This window comes from Amblyraja radiata, chromosome 9, assembly GCF_010909765.2.
Source record: "Amblyraja radiata isolate CabotCenter1 chromosome 9, sAmbRad1.1.pri, whole genome shotgun sequence".
NCBI lineage: Eukaryota > Metazoa > Chordata > Chondrichthyes > Rajiformes > Rajidae > Amblyraja > Amblyraja radiata.
In genome coordinates, this window is record NC_045964.1 from 54,841,197 (window position 1) to 54,860,387 (window position 19,191).

Here is a 19,191-nt window from a genome sequence, read left to right on the forward strand (position 1 = left end):
GAGAGAGAGCATTCCATCAGACATCCGGTAGGCGGCGCGACTCGTCAGCTGCGGCCTCTGCAGTCCGTCTTTGTTTTTATTATTTTATGTCTATATTTTTATGTAGTTTTTGTTATTTTTGTTGGGGTATGTGTGTGGGGGGGTGGGGGTGGTGTGGGGGGGTTGGGGGTAACTTTTAAATCTCTCCCTGCACGGGAGACCCGACCTTTTCTTTGTCGGGTCTCCGTTGTTGTTGGGGCTGCAACGAGGAGCGGCCTCCAACAGGAAGACCGGGGGCTGTGGTGCCGACTACTCACCTCACCGTCGCGGAGCTGGCCGAGTCCAGAGCGGGTGGAGCTGTGGTGGACGCTGCTGCGACCCGACCCCCGGAGATTCGGTGGCTGCAACTGCGGGTTTGGCGGACAGTGACACCGGGAGCCCGCGGGTCCCTGGAGGGAGACCGCTTTTCGGGGCTTCCGCAGCGGCGACTTCTCCCGCCCGAGTTGCGGGGTTGAAGAGCTCCTGGAGCGGGGCCTTACAGCACCGCCCCGCGCGGCTTGGAATGGCTGCGGGCTGCGAGCGCGCGCCGGGGGCTCTAACACCAAGACCCGGTGTGCGGCCTTGCATCACCCGGCGTGGCTTTAATGGCCACGGGACAATTCGCCATCGCCCGCCGGGGGCTTTGACTTTGACTCTGACATCGGGGGGGAGAGTGCAGTGGAGAGAGAAGTTTTTTTGGCCTTCCATCACAGCAATGTGATGGATGTTTATGTAAATTATGTTGTGTCTTGGGACTATTTGTTTGTAATGTATGGCTGCAGAAACGGCATTTCGTTTGGACCTCAAGGGGTCCAAATGACAATAAATTGAATTGTAATTGTATTGTATAAACAGAACTGCTCTGGCAGAACCATTGTTTCTGCCTGCTCCTGTCCCACTGAATTAATTCATTTCCACCTACCTCGACTCTATCCTATGCCCCCCACTGGTTCAATCCCTCCCAACATGTCTAAGTCACCTCACATGCCCTTCGTCTGTTCAATCTTACGTTTTCCAGCCCCCCACTCCCTCATCTTTTCCTAGAAATCCCATCAGCATAACAGCATTGCCGCTATTTGTGACTGGGTTAGACTGGAGTATATCAGATATTATTAAGACATTTTTCGCATTAATCTGGAGGGGATTTCAGCATAGTAGCTTGGATTGTTTTCTCTGGAGCATTGGAGATGAAGGGAGACCTGAAAATGATGAGAGGCATTGACAGGGTGGACAGTCAGAACCTATATCCCCAGGGTGGAGATGTCAAAGACTAGTGGGCACAGCTTTAAGGTTTTAGCTTTAGGTTATTGCAGGTTATTGCCGTTTGAAAAGGAGCAGGGTGGCTCTGGTGGATTCGAGATAGAGGGAGAAATGGGTGTGCATGAGGGGGGGGGGGGGGGGGGGGGGGAAAGGGGGCCACAGCAAAGAGAGAGTTGATAAGGGAGGGGAGTATTACTTAAAATTGGAGAATTCAACGTTCCTACCACTGTGTTGTGAGCTGCCCAAGCGGAATATGTGGCGCTGTTTCTCCAGTTTGCGTGTGGTCAGTGTGGAAATGCAAAGGGGAGTTAAAATGGTGAACAACCGAGAGATCTAGAGTAGGCCGAGGCTGACCGAGCGCGTGTTTTGTGGAAAGGTCGAATATGAAATGAGCATTTGGCATGGTTCCCCCTTTCTGGATATTTATAGATATTTGCAACTAATGACAAACTTGGTGTTGCTGCTTTGAACAAAAAGCATGGAGCTAGTTGACAGAAGCACAATACGTCACATCAAAGCTAGCGCTCCCCCCGGGGTGTGGGACTCCACCTGGTCCCCGGCAGCTGGTCAGACACTTCCCTGCGGGGCTGCGTGGGAGAGGCTGGCATCCATTTCTTTCATGAACTCTTCCAGGGTGAGAGCATCGGCATTGGGCCCCGACGGGGCCTTGCGTTCGAGGAACAGGCCCATGGGGTCCCTGCGCTGGTAGGAAATGCTGCGCCCTGAGTGAGGATCTGTGATGTCCAGCAGCTTCTGCACCGCTTGTGAAATCACCTGCAACAACAGCTGCCATTTAGATACACCCCAACTGTGGCAAATACACAATGGTCTGATTGGAAGCTGCAGCGTGGGATCAGACAGGACACTGGGCAGCGGCCTGGAGCGTTCCATTACGTGTAGACCGGGTCCGTCCCACCAGGGTCAACACCAGCTTCACCTTTATTATTGTCACCTGTACCGAGGTACAGCAAAAAGCTTTGTTCTGCATGCTATCCAATCAGATCAGATAATACCATACACAAATACAATCAAACTCAAACTCCATTACAATAGGTAGAGCAAAGGGGAAGTGCAGGATCCAGTTCTCAGCATTGTAGCGCACCAGTTCCAGAGACACAGTCCACTGTCCGCAATGGGGTAGAGGTGAATTGGACAGTACCCTGGCGTATGGAAGGACTGCTCCATAGGAAAGCCTGGTACCAAAGGGGAAGATTCTATCTTCACTATCTACATACTCTCATTTGCCTGCAACGAGACCGTATCCTTCTCTGATTTGATTGTTTAGTTTAGAGATACAGCATTTAAACACGCCCTTCGGCCCACAGAGTCCATGCCGACCATCAACCACCAATTCACACCTGGTCTCTGTTATCCTACATTTCCGTCCACACTAGGGGCAGATTACAGAGACCAATTATGCTGCAAACCTGCAGGTCCTTGGGATGTGGGGGAAACCGGAGCACCCACAGAATCACAGTGAGAATGTGCAAACTCCACAGAGACCCAAGATCAGGATGGAACCCGGCTCTCTGATACTGTGAGGCAGCAGCTCTACCCGCCATGCCACCATGCCCGACAACAGTTGGGAAGGAATTAATCACTGAAAGCGTACAGATCTTGGGGTCTCGACCCGAAACTTTGCCTATTTCCTTCACTCTATAGATGCTGCCTCACCCGCTGAGTTTCTCCAGCATTTTTGTCTACCTTCGATTTTCCAGCATCTGTAGTTCTTTCTTAAAGATTTTGGGGTGATCGCACCAGGAGTACTGTGTGTAATTTTCATCTTAATTAAGGATGTGACTGTCATTCGTAACTGTCACTGTATGTCATGTTGTTACTTGTGGGCAGAGCACCAAGGCAAATTCCTTGTATGTGAATACTTGGCCAATAAACTTACTTACTTGTGTACTTACTTATGTAGAACATAGAACTATAAATGTCCTTGCCAAATAAGATGCCAAGATAAACTAAACAACTGTCCGCACTTCACCCACATCCTTCTGTTTATTAAGGTGGCAAAACGTAGATTTATCAGATTGGATTCAAAAATAAAACACAAAGTGTTGGAGAAACTCATCGGCAGGCAGCATCTGTGGAGGGTTTAAGATGGTACAGGCATATAAGCCAGGTGTACCATGCCTGTCTCTGCCAGTTGGAATTTCATTGTTATAAACTAAAGAAGGGGCGACATTAAAATGGTTTCGTAACAAAACAGTATTTTACTAGCCCCACTCACTGACCTTGATGTGCTCAAAGTCTGTGATCCCTATACTGGGTAGAGTGGAGCCGTTGACGAAAATTAGTTTCCTGCCTGTGATTCCGTTTGAAGTGAAGCAATCCTGGGGAGAAAGGACATGAAAATGTTACACAAGTGTTGGTGTGGGAGGGGAAAGGTCGGGGATGAGGCTGAGAAGATGGAGACATTGGCAGCCATGGAAATCAATTTTGGATTGATGCCGAGACAGATTTTTCTATCTCCCACACACGGAACTGCGACACTGGCGGGGTTCTGGGGGAGTCCAGAACCAGGGACCACAGTTTAAGAATAAGGAGTAATCCATTTAGAGCGGAGACGAGGAAACACTTTTTCTCACAGAGAGTGGTGAGTCTGTGGAATTCTCTGCCTCAGAGGGCGGTGGAGGCAGGTTCTCTGGATGCTTTCAAGAGAGAGCTGGATAGGGCTTTTAAAAATAGGGGAGTCAGGGGATATGGGAAGGCATGAACTGTGTACTGATTGGAGATGATCAGCCATGATCACATTGAATGGCGGTGCTGGCTCGGAGGGCCAAATGGCCTACTCCTGCACCTATTGTCTATTGACACCGTCCCAATTAATACTTAGCAACTTTCAGCCTTGCAATGGAGCTTTCAAAAGAAAGTCTACGACCTTCTCTTTGCACAGCCGCCGCCCGACCTGCTGAGATTTTCCAGACTATATTTACAATGGTGAATACACAGCCCAGTAAAGATTTATCTGACTGTATATCTGAAATATGGCACATTTACCCGGATGTGTATATGCCTAGATAAATAGATGGTCCATGAGCGCGCCTACCCCGGGTATATGGACCGGTTTGCGTGTGTCCGTGGATGCATTGACTCGGTTGCGCGTGTCACGTGTGCATTGACCCGGTTGCGCGCGTCCACGTGTGCATTGACCCGGTTGCGCGTGTCCACGGGTGCATTGACCCGGTTGCGCCTGTACCCGGTTGCGCCTGTACCCGGTTGCGCCTGTACCCGGTTGCGCCTGTACCCGGGTGCATTGACCCGGTTGCGCCTGTACCCGGGTGCATAGACCCGGTTGCGCCTGTACACGGGTGCATTGACCCGGTTGCGCCTGTACACGGGTGCATTGACCCGGTTGCGCCTGTACACGGGTGCATTGACCCGGTTGCGCCTGTACACGGGTGCATTGACCCGGTTGCGCCTGTACACGGGTGCATTGACCCGGTTGCGCCTGTACCCGGGTGCATTGACCCGGTTGCGCCTGTACCCGGGTGCATTGACCCGGTTGCGCGTGTCCGCCGGTGCCCACCTGGTACTGCGGGAAGCCCAGCTTCGTGATCCACCTGGCCACATGGCGCTCTTCCCAGCTCTGGCTGCTGGGCACCTCGAGCGGGTGGCAGCCGCAGCGACATTCCCCGCCGCACGGGTACTCGTACTCCGGCATCCCGGTCTGCTCCGCGCCGCCGCCCTAGCAACCGTAACTAGGAAATGTCCGCCGCCGCCCTGGCAACCGTAACCAAGAAATGCCCGCCGCCGCCGGCGCCCTAGCAACCGTAACCAGGAAATGCCCACCGTCGCCGCCCTAGCAACCGTAACCAGGAAATGCCCACCGTCGCCGCGACAACGGTTGCCAGGTAACCGTCTCACCCGGTCACAGCTGCAATGACAATAGCCCGTCAGTTGCACACGTGAATGGCAATTTTCATACTATCATCTGCTTTTTTTTTTGCATAATTTCGCACTTGGCATCTTGAGGTTTATTGTTCGGGCGTTTCCGCCAACCGTCGTGTCGGCGCCTCGGCTCCGCACAATTCCGGGACTCGAAATCGGTTGTTTCCGGAAGGCCCGAATTTCCGGAAATACACTCGAGCCTCGACTAATTCCGGAAGCGGGGCTCGGCTGTTTCCGGAGGGCTCGTCGTGCGGTGCCGCGCTCGGCTCGGCGCTGTCAGGGCCATGACGATGGCGAGCGGCCGGGCTGCCGAGCGGCAACGCTCCGTCCCCGGGGAGCGGCGGGGCGGGGGCGTGGGACGAGCGCAGCGACAGACACAGCCACAGACACAGACACAGGCGAGGAGCCCGTCCGGACACATCGGTATGAAGATGGGGATGAGCCTGGGCCTGCCCGCGGCCGACAAGCAGCCGCCGCAGCAGCAAGGTGAGGTGACCGGTACCCGGCACCCGCGACTCGGGCCCCCACCTACCACCCCCTCTCCCCGTGCCCGGCCTCTCCCGCTCACCGTCACCCCTGGCTGTGCAATGAATGTGTGCAGTGATTTACAGCGTCCCTTGTATTGTGCCACTCATTCCCTTCTTCATGATCTATTTAAGGATATGGGGGAAGTCTTTTAGGACCGAGATGAGAATTTTCCCCCCCCCCACACAGAGAGTGGTGAATCTGTGGAATTCTCTGCCACAGAAGGTAGTTGAGGCCAGTTCATTGGCTATATTTAAGAGGGAGTTAGATGTGGCCCTTGTGGCTAAAGGGCCACATCAGAAGGCAGGTACAGGATACTGAGTTGGATGATCAGCCATGATCATATTGAATGGCGGTGCAGGCTCGAAGGGCCGAATGGCCTACTCCTGCACCTATATTCTATTTATCCGTGTGTTATCCGTTGCGTGTCCAGGACGATACGCAAAGCTGCTGCAGGTAAGGATTCCATTGTTCCGCTGTCAGTACATGATATGATCAGTAAACACCCAGTAACGCTGGAGAAACAGGACAGTGCCCGGGCGTTGCTGCCCACTCTCCACCTGCCCAACCCTTCTGATGTAGGAGCAGAGAGAGAGAGAGGTGGTGTCTTCAAGAAGAGTTGGAGGTGAGGTAAATGTAAAATGAAACATCTTGCTTGCAACAGAATCGCATTGTCATATTTATGTTACTATAATTTTACAAACGGTTGGAAAATGTTTATGATGATCATTGTCGCATGCATCAAAATACAGTGAAAGTTTTTTTTAAATTTTATTTATTTATTTTATTTAACCTTTATTTAACCAGGAGAAGTCTCATTGAGATTAAAAATCTCTTTTACAAGAGAGTCCTGGCCAAGACAGGCAGCAGCACAGTTCCAGTTACAGACAATAATTTAAAAACAACAGAGAACATATAAATAGAATCACAGTCAGAACATCATCAAACAAAGCATGTACAGACAGAAGAGCCCGCTTCAACATCATTAAGAAGGGATTTAAATCTGTTTATAGAAACCAGCTCCTTAAGTTTCAGTTCATTCTGCAACTGGTTCCATGCGAAGGGAGCAGCATAACTAAATGCCCTTTTCCCCAGCAGTACGGACTTTAGGTACAGTTAGTAAGAACAAGTCCTCAGAGCGGAGCTGATAAGTTCCTGTGCTTTTTCGAATTACATACTTCTGCAGGTATGAAGGAAGAACACCGAGGATAGTCTTATAAATAAGGGTATGCCAATGATGGAGTCTGCGGGTGGACAGGGCAAACCATCCAACTTGAGCATACAAAGTGCAGTGGTGCGTGAGGGTTTTAAAATTAGTAACAAATCTCAGTGCTCCGTGGTAGACCGTGTCCAAAGACTAGGCATTTGGAAGATGCATTCATATATAAAACATCACCATAGTCCAACACAGACATAAACGTTGCAGCAACAAGTCGTTTTTTGGCTTCAAAAGAAAAACAAGATTTGTTTCTAAAGTAAAAACCTAATTTTATCTTTAGTTTTTTCACAAGTTGCTGGATATGAGGTTTAAAAGAGAGAGAATCGTCAATTGTAATTCCCAGATATTTATATTGAGACACAGATTCAACCACAGAGCCCTGCAAAGTGGTGATAGGAGGGAGGTCCGAGGGCTTTGATTTAGCTTTAGTGAACAGCATGAGCATGAGTTTTGTATGCTTTCCAATCAGATCAGATATACCATACATCAATGCAATCGGGTCAAAGTACCATAGATAGAGCAAAAGTAGATGGAATAAAACTCTGCATAGAACAAGGCATTAGTACAAACCAAAGGTACACAAAATTGCTGGGGAAACTCAGCGGGTGCAGCAGCATCTATGGAGCGAAGGAAATAGGCGACGTTTCGGGCCGAAACCCTTCTTCAGGAGGTGGTTTGAGATGTTCTGTTGTGGATAACAGTCTGAGGAAGGGTCGCGACCCGAAACGTCCCCCATTCCTTCTCTCCAGAGACGCTGCCTGTCCCGCTGAGTTACTCCAGCTCTTTGTGTCTGCTGTTGTTGGATCAGGACAGTTCAAGAACATGATGGTCGTAGGAAAGTAGCTGTCCCTGAACCTGGTGGTGTGGGGCTTCTGTACCTGCTGCCTGACGGTAGCAGTGAGAAGAGGGCACGGCCAGGATGGTGGGGTTCCTTGATGATAGATGCCGCCCTCTGTGAGGCAGTGCTTCAGGTAGTGCAAGCTGGAGCTATGGTGGAGCGTCTGGGAGGTGCCGTTGCTGTGGCCTCTAAGTAACTGCAGGGTGTGTGTGGATGGTGTTGTTACAGTGTGCTGGTGATGGATGGGGTATCAGACAAGTGATAGGCAGTAGCCCAGCTGACGGGAGGCCTTTTAAGGTTGTTGTTGCAACTACTCTGACGGGAGGGGGGGAAGGGAGAGAATATCTGCCGTCCTTGCCTGACCCAGCAATGTGCTTGACTTAAGTAAGTAAGTAAGTTTATTGGCCAAGTATTCACATACAAGGAATTTGCCTTGGTGCTCCACCCACAAGCAACAACATGACATACAGTGACAGTTACGAATGACTCAGAAAACACAAAACATTAATGATAAAACACCATTGATCAAGCATGTGACCAACAAAATACCAGATCAAAGGGAGGCTACAGATTTTTGGCTGTTGAGTAGGCCCTTAACTGCCTCCTCCGTTCCAGGACAATGAGGGGTGGACTGTACAAAGTGGCATCCGTATACTGTGAACTGAAGTGGGTGGTGTCATAGATAGTGAAAAGGATCATCAGAATTTACAGCAGGGTCTTGATCGGCTGAGAAATGGCAAATGGAGCTGAATGCAGAGAAGCAGCAGGGTGTGGCGTTGTGGGGTGTCAAAACCGGGCAGGACCTTCAAGTGAATGGCAGGACCCTGGGGAGTGTTGTAGAGCAGAGGGGTCGAGGAGTGTAGGTGCATGGTTGTTTGAAAATGGCGTCGCATGTAGACAGGGTGGTGAAGAAGGCTTTGTTTACATTGGCCTGCATCAGTCACGGTGTTGAGTATGGAAGTTGGCACATTACGTCACAGTTGTACAAGACATTGGTGGGGCTACATTTGGAGTTTTGTGTTCAGTTTTGGCCACCCTGCTATAGGGAGGGTTCCGTTAAGCTGAGTGCAGAGAAGATTTCTGAGGACGTTGTCCGGACTCGAGGGGCTGAGCTACAGGGAGACTTTGGGCAAATTAAAACTTTATTCCTTGGAACACAGGAGGCTGATGTGTGATCTTAGAGGTGTATGAAATCACGAGGAGGAAATAGAGAGGGTAAATGGTGAGAGGGGAAAGATTTAATAGGAAGCTGCGGAGCAACCTTTTCACGTAGAGGGTGATGGGTGTATGGAACAAGCTGCCAGAGGAGGGAGTTGAGGAAGGTGCTATAACACCATTTGAAAGATACTTGGACAGGAATGGGAATGTTTAGAGGGATATTGGCCAAACGCTGGAAAATGGGACTGGCTTAGATGGGGTATCTTGGTCAGCATGGTAAGTTGGGCCAAAGGGCCTGTTTCTGTTCTGTGTGACTATGTAAAAATGTACTTGTAGAGAGTGTTTCACAGATAGTGGAAGAACTTGAAAACTGTTTTTACAGTTTCAGTTTTAAAATGTCAAAGAAACATGACGGTAGCTTGAGATTCTGCAGTCGAGTTTCCCAGCTGACTTGGTTTGTATCTGCTTGTGTTTGATCATGAAGCGAGTTAGCTCAAATGCATAAGAACATGGAATAAAAATGTCGTTGGGCCATGTCGTAAATCATCACTGTTTGCAGTTCATAGATACAGTGTCATACTCTTTACAAATGGGTTCAATAGACAATAGGTGCAGGAGTGGGCCAATCGGCCCTTCGAGCCAGCACCGCCATTCAATGTGATCATGGCTGATCATCCCCCCATCGGTACCCTGTTCCTGCCTTCTCCCCATATCCCCTGACTCTACTATTTTTAAGAGTCCTATCTAGCTTTCTCATGAAAGCATCCAGAGAACCTGCCTACCGCCCTCTGAGGCAGAGAATTCCACACTCACCACTCTCTGTGAGAAAAAGTGTTTCCTCGTCTCCATTCTAAATGGCTTACTCCTTTTTCTTAAACTGTGGCCCCTGGTTCTGCACTCCCCCAACATCGGGAACATGTTTCGTGCCTCTAGTGTGTCCAAGCCTTTAACAATCTTAGGATATGAGTTTACAATCTCAGCATATGACAGTCCCACCATCCCTCGAATTAACCTTTTAAACCTACGCGGCACTCCCTCAATAGCAAGAATGTCCTTCCTCAAATTAGGGGACCAAAACTGCACACAATACTCCAGGTGTGGTCTCACTAGGGCTCTGTACAACTTTAGGCACTCTAGAATTTGGTGGTTTCTAGAACTGGGGGAAGTTTAGAGGATGCTTCAACACCCCTGGAAATATCAGTCCTTATCCCACAGATTTTGTCTTTCCATTTCTGTCCTTTGTCCAATCATCTGCCTATCAAAACCCCCCTCACCTGTAGCCACCTATCACTCACCAGGCTTTGTCCTGCCCTTCCTCTCTTCCAGCTTTCTCTCTCTCTCTCTCTCTCTCTCTCTCTCTCTCTCCCAACCCCGCCGCATCAGTCTGAAGATGGGACCTGACCCAAAACGTCACCTTTCTGTTTCTCCAGAGATGCTGCCTGACCTGCCGAGTTACTCCAGCACTTTGTCTTTTTATTGTAAACCAGCACTTGCAGCTCCTTAGCTTAGTTCAGAGATACAATGCGGAAACAAGCCCTTTGGCCCACCGAGTCCGCGCCGACCAGCGATCCCCTACACTATCCTCCTACACACTGGTGACAATTTACAATTACACTAAGATAATTAACCTACTGTGGGAGGAAACTGGATATCCCTGTCAGAACCCACGCAGTCACAGGTAGAACGTACAAGCTCCATACAGACAGCATCCATAGTCAGTATTGAACCCGGGTCTCTGGCGCTGCAAGGCAGCAACTCTACCGTTGCGCCATTGTGCTGCCCCAATCACACAGATTGTTTTTTATCTGTGTTCATGCAATATAACGAGGTTTGCGGCAGTATGCGGCGGTGATCACTGAGTTTGGGCAGTGTGCTAAAGATGAATGTGCACCTGCTTACGTGCCGGCTCCAATAATAAGCCATCATCTTGCCAGGCAAGTGACTGAAGCCACACCATGCGGCATCTACACTGGTACAATTGTGAGGGCCTTTCTTAGAGAGGCTGACGGTGCTCAGGCAAGACTGTTTAATTGTACTGATAATGCAACAGTGAAGTTCTTACGCAGCAGCACCATCGCAGGCTTGTCAACACAGTTTTTATAGATAACAAAATAAACACCTTCAATAAATTAATAACCCCCAATACTAGTGTAAAAAAAGCTGAAGATAGTCCACAGTTCATTGATTAGTGCTGTGTGGAGCTCAATACAATACAATACAATACAATAACACTTTATTAGCCAAGTATGTTTTGCAACGTACAAGGAATTTTATGAGCCTGATGATAGACACACAATGCTGGAGTAACTCAGCGGGACGGACAGCATCTGTGGAGAGAAGGAATGGGTGATGTTTCGGGTCGAGACCCTTCTTCAGACTGACGCCAGGGGGGAGGGAGATACGTGGATAAGAAAGCGTGAATGTGTGGAAAACGGGGCAAGGGAATGGAGGTCAAAGAAAATGTAGAATAGATCGTTGTTAGCTGGGAGAAGGTAACAACAAAGCAAACAGACACAATGTAGCTCGACAGTAAGACTAGAGGGAGAACTGGGAAGGGGAGGGATGGAGAGAGAGGGAAAGCAAGTTTTTTAAACTGGGAAGGGGGAGGGTGGGCCAATTAACCTACAAACCCACACGTCTTTGGGATGTGGGAAGAAACCGGAGCACTCGAAGGAAACCCACGCGGTCACAGGGAGAATGTCCAAACTCCGCACGACGGTATTCGAGGTCAGGATTGGACTCTAGTCTCTGGTGCTGCAAGGGAGTGGCTCTACCTAGCCTGGCCACTGTGCCGCCGTTAGCGGTGTTGGAGGAGTGAGCTGCAAATACTCGGCGGGTCGAGCTGCGTCTGTGGAAGAGAAAGTATTGCCGAGGTTTCAGGTTGAAACCCTGCATCATGACTGAGAGTGGATAAAGAGGATTGAATGAGGGACCACACCTCTGTTCATCTATCACCTCCTAGCCTCTCTCTCATCCCATCCCCCACCCCACCCCATCCCTCTTTATAGCAACTATCTTCCCCCCCCCCCCCCCCCCACAGCCCTGAAGAAGAGTCCCCGACCCAAAACATCGGCACAGATGCTCCCTCCATGGATGCTGCTCAACCCGCTAAGTTCCTCCAGCATTGTTTGTTGCCCCAGATTCTAACATGGGCACAGCGGTGGAGTTGCTGCCTTGCAGCACCACAGACCCTGGTTCCATCCTGACTACGGTACTGCCGGTACGGAGATTGTACCTTCTCCCTGTGACCGTGTAGGTTTCCTCTGGGTGTGTGGGATAGAAATAGTGTGTGGGTGATTGCTGGTAGTCACGGACCTGTTGGGCCGAAGGGCCTGTTCCCCCTGCTCGATCACTAAACTAATCAGCTGTCTCTTGTGTCTCCATTACAGCAACATGGTTGGTTTAATGATTGCTGATCTGTTAACTGGAAAGCGATTTTATTGCACTTGTATCTTGTAATTGTGAAGGGAAATTCTAATGACAGCAATCAAAATAATTAACCTGCCCCCAGCTTTCTCTTTGTGCTCCCATCCACGCCTTGGGAGTTTGCCATCCACAAATAACAACTTGTTTTTATAGAAGAGCTTTTAACATAGTAAAATGTCCCAAGGCACCCCACTCTCAGGCCTGCTCTCTAATGGAAGTCAGCTCGCAGTCACACTGAGTGCTTCCAATGCTGGGGTCCAGGCACAGGTTGATAGTTGCCAATGTAATGGTTAAACTGGGCGTATGGAGAGGCAAGAATGTTTCATTGTCATGTTTACAGACAAAGGAACAATGACATTCTGACTCACAGCAGCAGCAGCAGCAGCGGCAGGTTAGTTTAGATTAGAGACGTGGCATAGAAGCCCCTTGGCCCCACCATTACTCAAACCTCACGTCAAAAACCTTGGCATGATATTTGACTCGGCATTGAAATTTGACAAACAAGTCAATGCCGTGGTAAAAGCTAGCTTCTTCCAGCTTCTGACGATAGCTAAAATAAAACAATTTCTCCAGTTTGATGACCTCGAAAAGATCATCCACACATTTATCTCCTCCCGCCTCGATTACTGCAACTCCCTTTACACTGGCATCAGCCAATCTTCCCTGTCCCGCCTGCAACTGGTCCAAAACGCCGCAGCGAGACTCCTGACGGGCACCCGAAAAAGGGACCACATCACCCCGATTCTGGCCTATCTCCATTGGCTCCCTGTGCGGTTCCGAATCAATTTCAAGATCCTCCTTTATGTCTACAACGCACTTAACGGGCTTGCCCCTGCCTACATCAAAAGTCTGCTTACCCACCACACCACCTCCAGGTCCCTCAGATCGGCCGACTTGGGGTGACTGAACATGCCGCGGTCTAGGCATAAGCTCGGGCGACCGCGCCTTTGCGGTTGCAGCTCCTAGACTGTGGAACAGCATCCCTCTTCCCATCAGAACTGCCCCCTCCATCGACTCTTTTAAGTCGAGACTTGAATGTATTTATGTATGTATTTAATCTATGAACCACTTTTGTATAACGTTAGTACCTCCACCAATGTAAAGCACTTTGGTCAATGAGAGTTGTTTTTTAAATGTGCTATAGAAATAAAAGAGACTTGACTTGACTTGAAACCAAGTCCACTCAGACTATCGACCACACTTATTCTGTGTTCTCCCACTTCACATCCACTCCCTGCACACTGGGGCTCATTTACAGAGGGGGCAATGAACCTACACAATCATAACCAAGTCCAGAAGCACACCGCTTGTGGTGTGGAACGGTAGACCACCCCCCCGTTCCCATCTTATGCCCGTCAAGTCTCAGTTCTTAAAGATGTCGAGTCTTATCTTGACTTTAAAGGCCCGTTGTCCTGGCGACAGTACTGGGTCGGTGTTCTCAGCATTGTAGAGCATCAGTTCCACAGACAAAGTTCAATGTACAGAATGGGGGTAGAGGTGAATCGGACATTACTTATGGAAGGACCGTTCAGAAGCCTGAAGAAGGGTTTCGGCTGTTGTACCTTCTGCTGGACGGGAGCAGGGAGAAGGGGTGGGACAAATGTTTGATGATGTCGGCTGCGTTCCCGAGGCAGCGTGAAGTGTAGATGGAGTCGATGGTGGGGAGTGTGGTCTGTGTAATGGACTGGGCTTCTTAGACAATAGGTGCAGGAGTAGGCCATTTGGCCCTTCGAGCCGGCACCGCCATTCAATGTGATCATGGCAAGATCATGTGATCTTCAACCTTGTCATTCCACTGCTCTGAATCCAGCTAGCTGAAGAAAGGTCTCGACCCGAAACGTCACCCATTCCTTCTATCCAGAGATGCTGCCTGTCCCGCTGAGTTACTCCAGCTTTTTGTATCTACCTTCAATCTCTCTCCCATTTTGTGTTTTTTCCCCTCCTGTTGAACCTGTGTTTGTTTTCTCATTTTCCGGATCAGAGAGTGCAGTGTTGATGAAATGGCAGGTGTGGGTTCTAAGTGGAGCCGCTGAGTGGCTGCGCGTATGCCTGGGCGATAACTGGTGATTTATTTTGACCGCAGAATCGGAGCAGGACTCGAATGTTGGCGTGAGTTCGCAGATGTCCCGCCTGCAAGTGTCTGACAGCCATGATGACAAGAGCCAGAGAGAAGCAGGAAGCAGGTAATCGCGTGGCCTGGGGCTTCTGGTGCGGGTGGGCGGGAGCTGACTCTCAACAGAGGCCATTCAGCCCAACCATTCCATGCAGGTGCTCCATACACCCTTCAGTATAACCTTCCCTCCTGTAGTAATAAGAAACTGCAGATGCTGGTTGATAAACAAAAAACAATTGCCAATTAGCGTTTCACAGAGTGCTGGAGTAACTCAGCGGGTCAGGCAGCATCTGTGGAGAACATGGATAGGTGACGTTTCACAAAGTGCTGGAGTAACTCAGCGGGCCAGGCAGCATCTGTGGGGAACATGGATAGGTGACGTTTCACAAAGTGCTGGAGTAACTCAGCGGGACAGGCAGCATCTGTGGAGAACATGCATGGGTATCGTTTCGGGCCAGGTCTGAAAAAATGGTACCAACCCGAAATATCACCTATCCACATTCTCCAGAGATGCTGCCTGACCTGCTGAGTTACTCCAGCACTCTGTGTCATTTTTAAAAATCTTTCTCCCTGGTCTGTTTAGCCACTTTGCACAACAGGGAGTCAGGGCCAGGGGGTGAATGGGTATTGCTTGATCTGCAGGTAGGTGCCTTGGTTAGGAGGGGGCTTTGACCTTGTTGGGTAGGGGGTGGGGGGTCGACTTTCTTGGGTACTTCCCTGTAGCTGGAATTCCACTGAGACCCCCTGGTGACCTCTGCACTGTGTGTCGGGCCACGTAGGCTGAATGGAGCGGTTGGATGCACTTTGCACCTGGCCCCTCGCCTCTATTCCAGCTCAATACAAATTAAAATAATTCACGGGTTCTTGTAATTTCAGTATGAGTCACACAGCCCTTCGGCCCAACTCATCCATGCCGACTACATGCACCATCTACCCTAGTCCCATCTGCCCATGTTTGGCCAGTATCCCCTCCAAATCTTTCCTATTTGCGTACTATCCATGGTTTGAAGAAGGGTCTCAATCCGAAACGTCACCCATTCCTTCTCTCCAGAGTTGCTGCCTGTCCCCTGAGTTACTCCAGCTTTTTATGTCTATTGAGGGATATGGGGCCAAATGTGGGCAAATGGATGGGGCATGTTGGTCGGCAAAGGTTGGGCTGAAGGGCTTGTTTGTGTGTTCTGTGACTCTATGACAACGCACCATTGGTAAGTGAGAGGGGAAAGGAACCCGAGGGGCAACTTTCTCACACAGGGTGGTGGGTTTATGGAACAAGATGCAAGAGGCTGGGACTACAACAGCGTTTAAAAGACACTTGGACAGGTACATGGATGGGAAAGGTTTAGAAGGATATGGGCGAAAAGCAGACAGGTGGGACTAGCTTAGATGGGGCATCTTGGTCGGCATGGGCAGGTTGGGCTGAAGGGCCTGTTTCTGTGCTGGACTTGCAGTGCTGGAGTAGCTCAGCGCGTCAGGCAGCATCTGTGGAGAACATGGAAAGGTGACGTTTCACAGAATGCTGGAGTAACTCAGCGGGCCAGGCAGCATCTGTGGAGAACATGAATCAGTGACGTTTCACAGAGTGCTGGAATAACTCAGCGGGTCAGGCAGCATTTCTGGAGAACATGGATAGGTGACGTTTCACAGGATGCTGGAGTAACTCAGCGGGTCAGGCAGCATTTCTGGAGAACATGGATAGGTGAGGTTTTTGGGTCGGGCCCTTACTTCTGTTTCTCTGCTGAGCGACTGACTCTACACAGGGTGCTCTGTGGGACTGAGATTTTCCCCATCTTGTCGACGGCACCTCGGGGACCCATTAGTCGTAATGACATCTGCATTTTCACCCCACCCCATGTAAGTGGCGGTGAGCCCAGGGACGTGCTGCTGCTGTCGGGCGTGGGGTGGAAGGTGGTGGGAGGGAGGTGGGGAGCTGGCTGGTGTCCTCGTGGGAGTTGGCGAACAAGAGTTTAGTTTCTCACCAGAGGAAGCCCAGCTGTGAGTGAAGGTGGCTGCTGTCATGGGGTTAACCACTAGTGAAGCAGAAGCAGGGCTGTGGCAGCAGCTGTGTTGTTAGTTCAACTCGCTGCTTGGAGTTTGTGGAATGTAATGTGCAGTTTACTCTAATTACTGCAATGTTCCATGAAGGGTAGTTAGCCTGGGAGGTCAGGCTGCAGCAGGGGACATGGAGGCTGTCATTCCCAGCATTAAGCAACTCCCAGCAGCCACCAACACTCCTGCTTTACAAAATATGTTTATCCCCAAAATCACGTCCTTTTGACTCTGTGGGTGGTGCCTCTGTTGTTGGACTGAACCCACTGGCACTGTGATGGACAATAGACAATAGGTGCAGGAGTAGGCCATTCGGCCCTTCGAGCCAGCACCGCCATTCACTGTGATCGTGGTTGATCATCCCCAATCAGTACCCCGTTCCTGCCTTCTCCCCATATCCCCTAACTCCGCTATCTTTAAGAGCCCTATCTAGCTCTCTCTTGAAAGAATCCAGAGAACCGGCCTCCACTGCCCTCTGAGGCAGAGAATTCCACAGACTCACAACTCTCTGTGAGAAAAAGTGTTTCCTCGTCTCCGTTCTAAATGACTTTCTCCTTATTCTTAAGGAGTAAGCCATACAGTGGAAAAACTTTGTTTTGCATGTTATCCACATAAATCATTCTGTAGGGACACAAGGAACTGCAGGTGCCGGGTTACAAAAAATATCCAAAGTGCCGGAGTAACTCCGCGGGTCACGCCACATCTCTGGAGGCGATGGACAGGTGACGTCTTGAGTTGAGGCTCTTCTTCAGACATTGTATTAAGGCGGAGAAGGTTGGAAAGGAGAGGTGGTAGTGGGACAAAGTCTGGAAAGTGATAGGTAGACACAGTCTGAGAAAGGGTCCCGACCCAAAACATCACCTATCCATGTTCTCCACAGATGCTGCCTGACCCGCTGAGTTACTCCAGCACTCTGTGAAACGTCACCAATCCATGTTCTCCACAGATGCTGCCTGACCCGCTGAGTTACTCCAGCACTCTGTGAAACGTCACCTATCCATGTTCTCCACAGATGCTGCCTGACCCGTTGAGTTACTCCAGCATGTTGCGTCTTTTTCTGACAAGTGAAAGGTGGATACGGGGGCGGGGCGGGGATTGATTGGCAGATGGGTGGACAAAGGCTAGTCATGAAAAGGAGACAAAAGGCTGTGAGTTAAGGAGCGGAGAGAAATATGAAGTCAGAGGAATGGATGGTCCAGACTATTTGACAACCGTAGCTTCCAAGTCAAGCCCCACATCAGCCCATCACTGACCCAGCCACCACACAGGTCTCTGCCTTCGACACCCCGGGGCAGGGCTGCTCCTGTACATCCTCCAGCTTCCCTTCCACAATAACCTCACCTGGACATTTGTATCATGTCCCCACTGCAGAGAGCACTGCCCTGCACGGCTCCCCATCATTCTCCTCCTCAAAACACGTTCCTCTATGGACCCACTCTCCCATCCCTGCCCACCCACAATCCTGTCTTCACCAGTGGCCTTACCATCAACGCCCAGGGATCAGGTTCAAGCATTGCCTCTGCTTCCTCCTTTACCTGGATCTTCAGAATCATTCATACGGATAGGAAAGGTAAGAGGGGGATCTGGGCCGAACGTAGACAAATGGGACGAGCTTAGATGGGGCATCTTGGTCAGAATGAATGAGTTGGGTCAAAGGGCCTGTTTCTGTACTGTATGGCTCTAAAACCTCCTGCCGATGATTTGTTTACAATTGAATTGAGATATACAGCATGAAAACAGCCCCTTCAGCCCACCAAGTCCACAACGACCATGCATCACCCGTTCACACTAGTTCTATGTTATCCCACTTTCTCATCCACTCCCTACACACTAGATGCAATTTACAGACGGACAATTAACCTACAAACCTTTGTTTGGGATGTGAGAGGAAACCGGAGCAACTGGAGGAAAGCCACGTGGTCACATGGAGATTGTGCAAACTCCACACAGACAGCAGCCGAGGTCAGGATGGAAGCCGGGTCTGTGGTGATGTGAGAGAGCAGCTCTACCCGCTGCGCCACTGTGCTGCCTGGATAGATGTCTTGCATCACCACCACCTTCTGTGTTTATTCAAGAATGTTGCTGCAACATTCTGCACTACAAGTTTAGTTTAGTACTGTCACATGTACCAAGGTACAGTGAAAAGCTTTTTGTTTCAATGCTATCCAGTCAAAGGAAAGACTGCACATGGTTACAATCAAGCCGTCCACAGAGTATTGATATAGACAATAGGTGCAGGAGTAGGCCATTCTGCCCTTCGAGCCAGCACCGCCAGTTAATGTGATCATGGCTGATCATCCCCAATCAGTACCCCGTTCCTGCCTTCTCCCCATATCCCCTGACTCCGCTATCTTTAAGAGCCCTATCTAGCTCTCTCTTGAAAGCATCCAAAGAACCTGCCTCCACCGCCCTCTCTGAGGCAGAGAATTCCACGGACTCACCACTCTCTGTGAGAAAAAGTGTTTCCTCATCTCCGTTCGAAATGACTTACTCCTTATTCTTAAACTGGCCCCTGGCTCTGGTCTCCCCCAACATCGGGAACAAGTTTGTGTTCAAGAAGGAACTGCAGATGCTGGAAGATCGAAGGTACACAAAAATGCTGGAGAAACTCAGCGGGTGCAGCAGCATCTATGGAGCGAAGGAAATAGGCGACGTTTCGGCCCGAAACGTCGCCTATTTCTTTCGCTCCAT

The 19,191-nt window shown here is 50.0% G+C and overlaps 2 protein-coding genes across 5 annotated transcripts in view; one reads left to right on the plus strand and one right to left on the minus strand.

Moving 5' to 3' along the window:
- Positions 1-871: 871 nt before the first annotated feature.
- samd15 (sterile alpha motif domain containing 15) lies at positions 872-4,982 on the minus strand. The gene is made up of 3 exons (XM_033027497.1): positions 4,814-4,982; positions 3,519-3,617; positions 872-2,052 (listed from the first exon to the last, which is right to left on the minus strand). The coding sequence occupies exons 1-3, from the start codon at positions 4,946-4,948 to the stop codon at positions 1,846-1,848; spliced, it is 441 nt and encodes a 146-aa protein (XP_032883388.1). The 5' UTR covers positions 4,949-4,982; the 3' UTR covers positions 872-1,845.
- A 429-nt stretch (positions 4,983-5,411) lies between these two features.
- LOC116977141 overlaps positions 5,412-19,191 on the plus strand; it is a 28,514-nt gene continuing 14,734 nt past the window's right edge. Inside the window, exons 1-3 of one of the 4 annotated variants that reach the window (XM_033027492.1) lie at positions 5,413-5,659; positions 12,708-12,735; positions 14,421-14,524. In XM_033027492.1, coding sequence (XP_032883383.1) covers positions 5,460-5,659; positions 12,708-12,735; positions 14,421-14,524 — 332 coding nt within the window. In that variant the 5' untranslated portion in view covers positions 5,413-5,459. Of the gene's footprint in view, positions 5,666-12,707; positions 12,736-14,420; positions 14,525-19,191 lie in introns of all 4 variants that reach the window. The other 3 variants (XM_033027494.1, XM_033027496.1, XM_033027495.1) reach the window with 3 other exon arrangements.

Bases quoted from the DNA above. Each gene is read 5' to 3' on its own strand.
- samd15 (XM_033027497.1), bottom strand. From the start codon at position 4,948: ATGCCGGAGTACGAGTACCCGTGCGGCGGGGAATGTCGCTGCGGCTGC. The intron at 3,618-4,813 runs GTGGGCACCGGC...CTTTCTCCCCAG, and splicing joins TGGGCTTCCCGCAGTACCAG to GATTGCTTCACTTCAAACGG. The intron at 2,053-3,518 runs GTCAGTGAGTGG...CTGTTGTTGCAG, and splicing joins CAGACTTTGAGCACATCAAG to GTGATTTCACAAGCGGTGCA.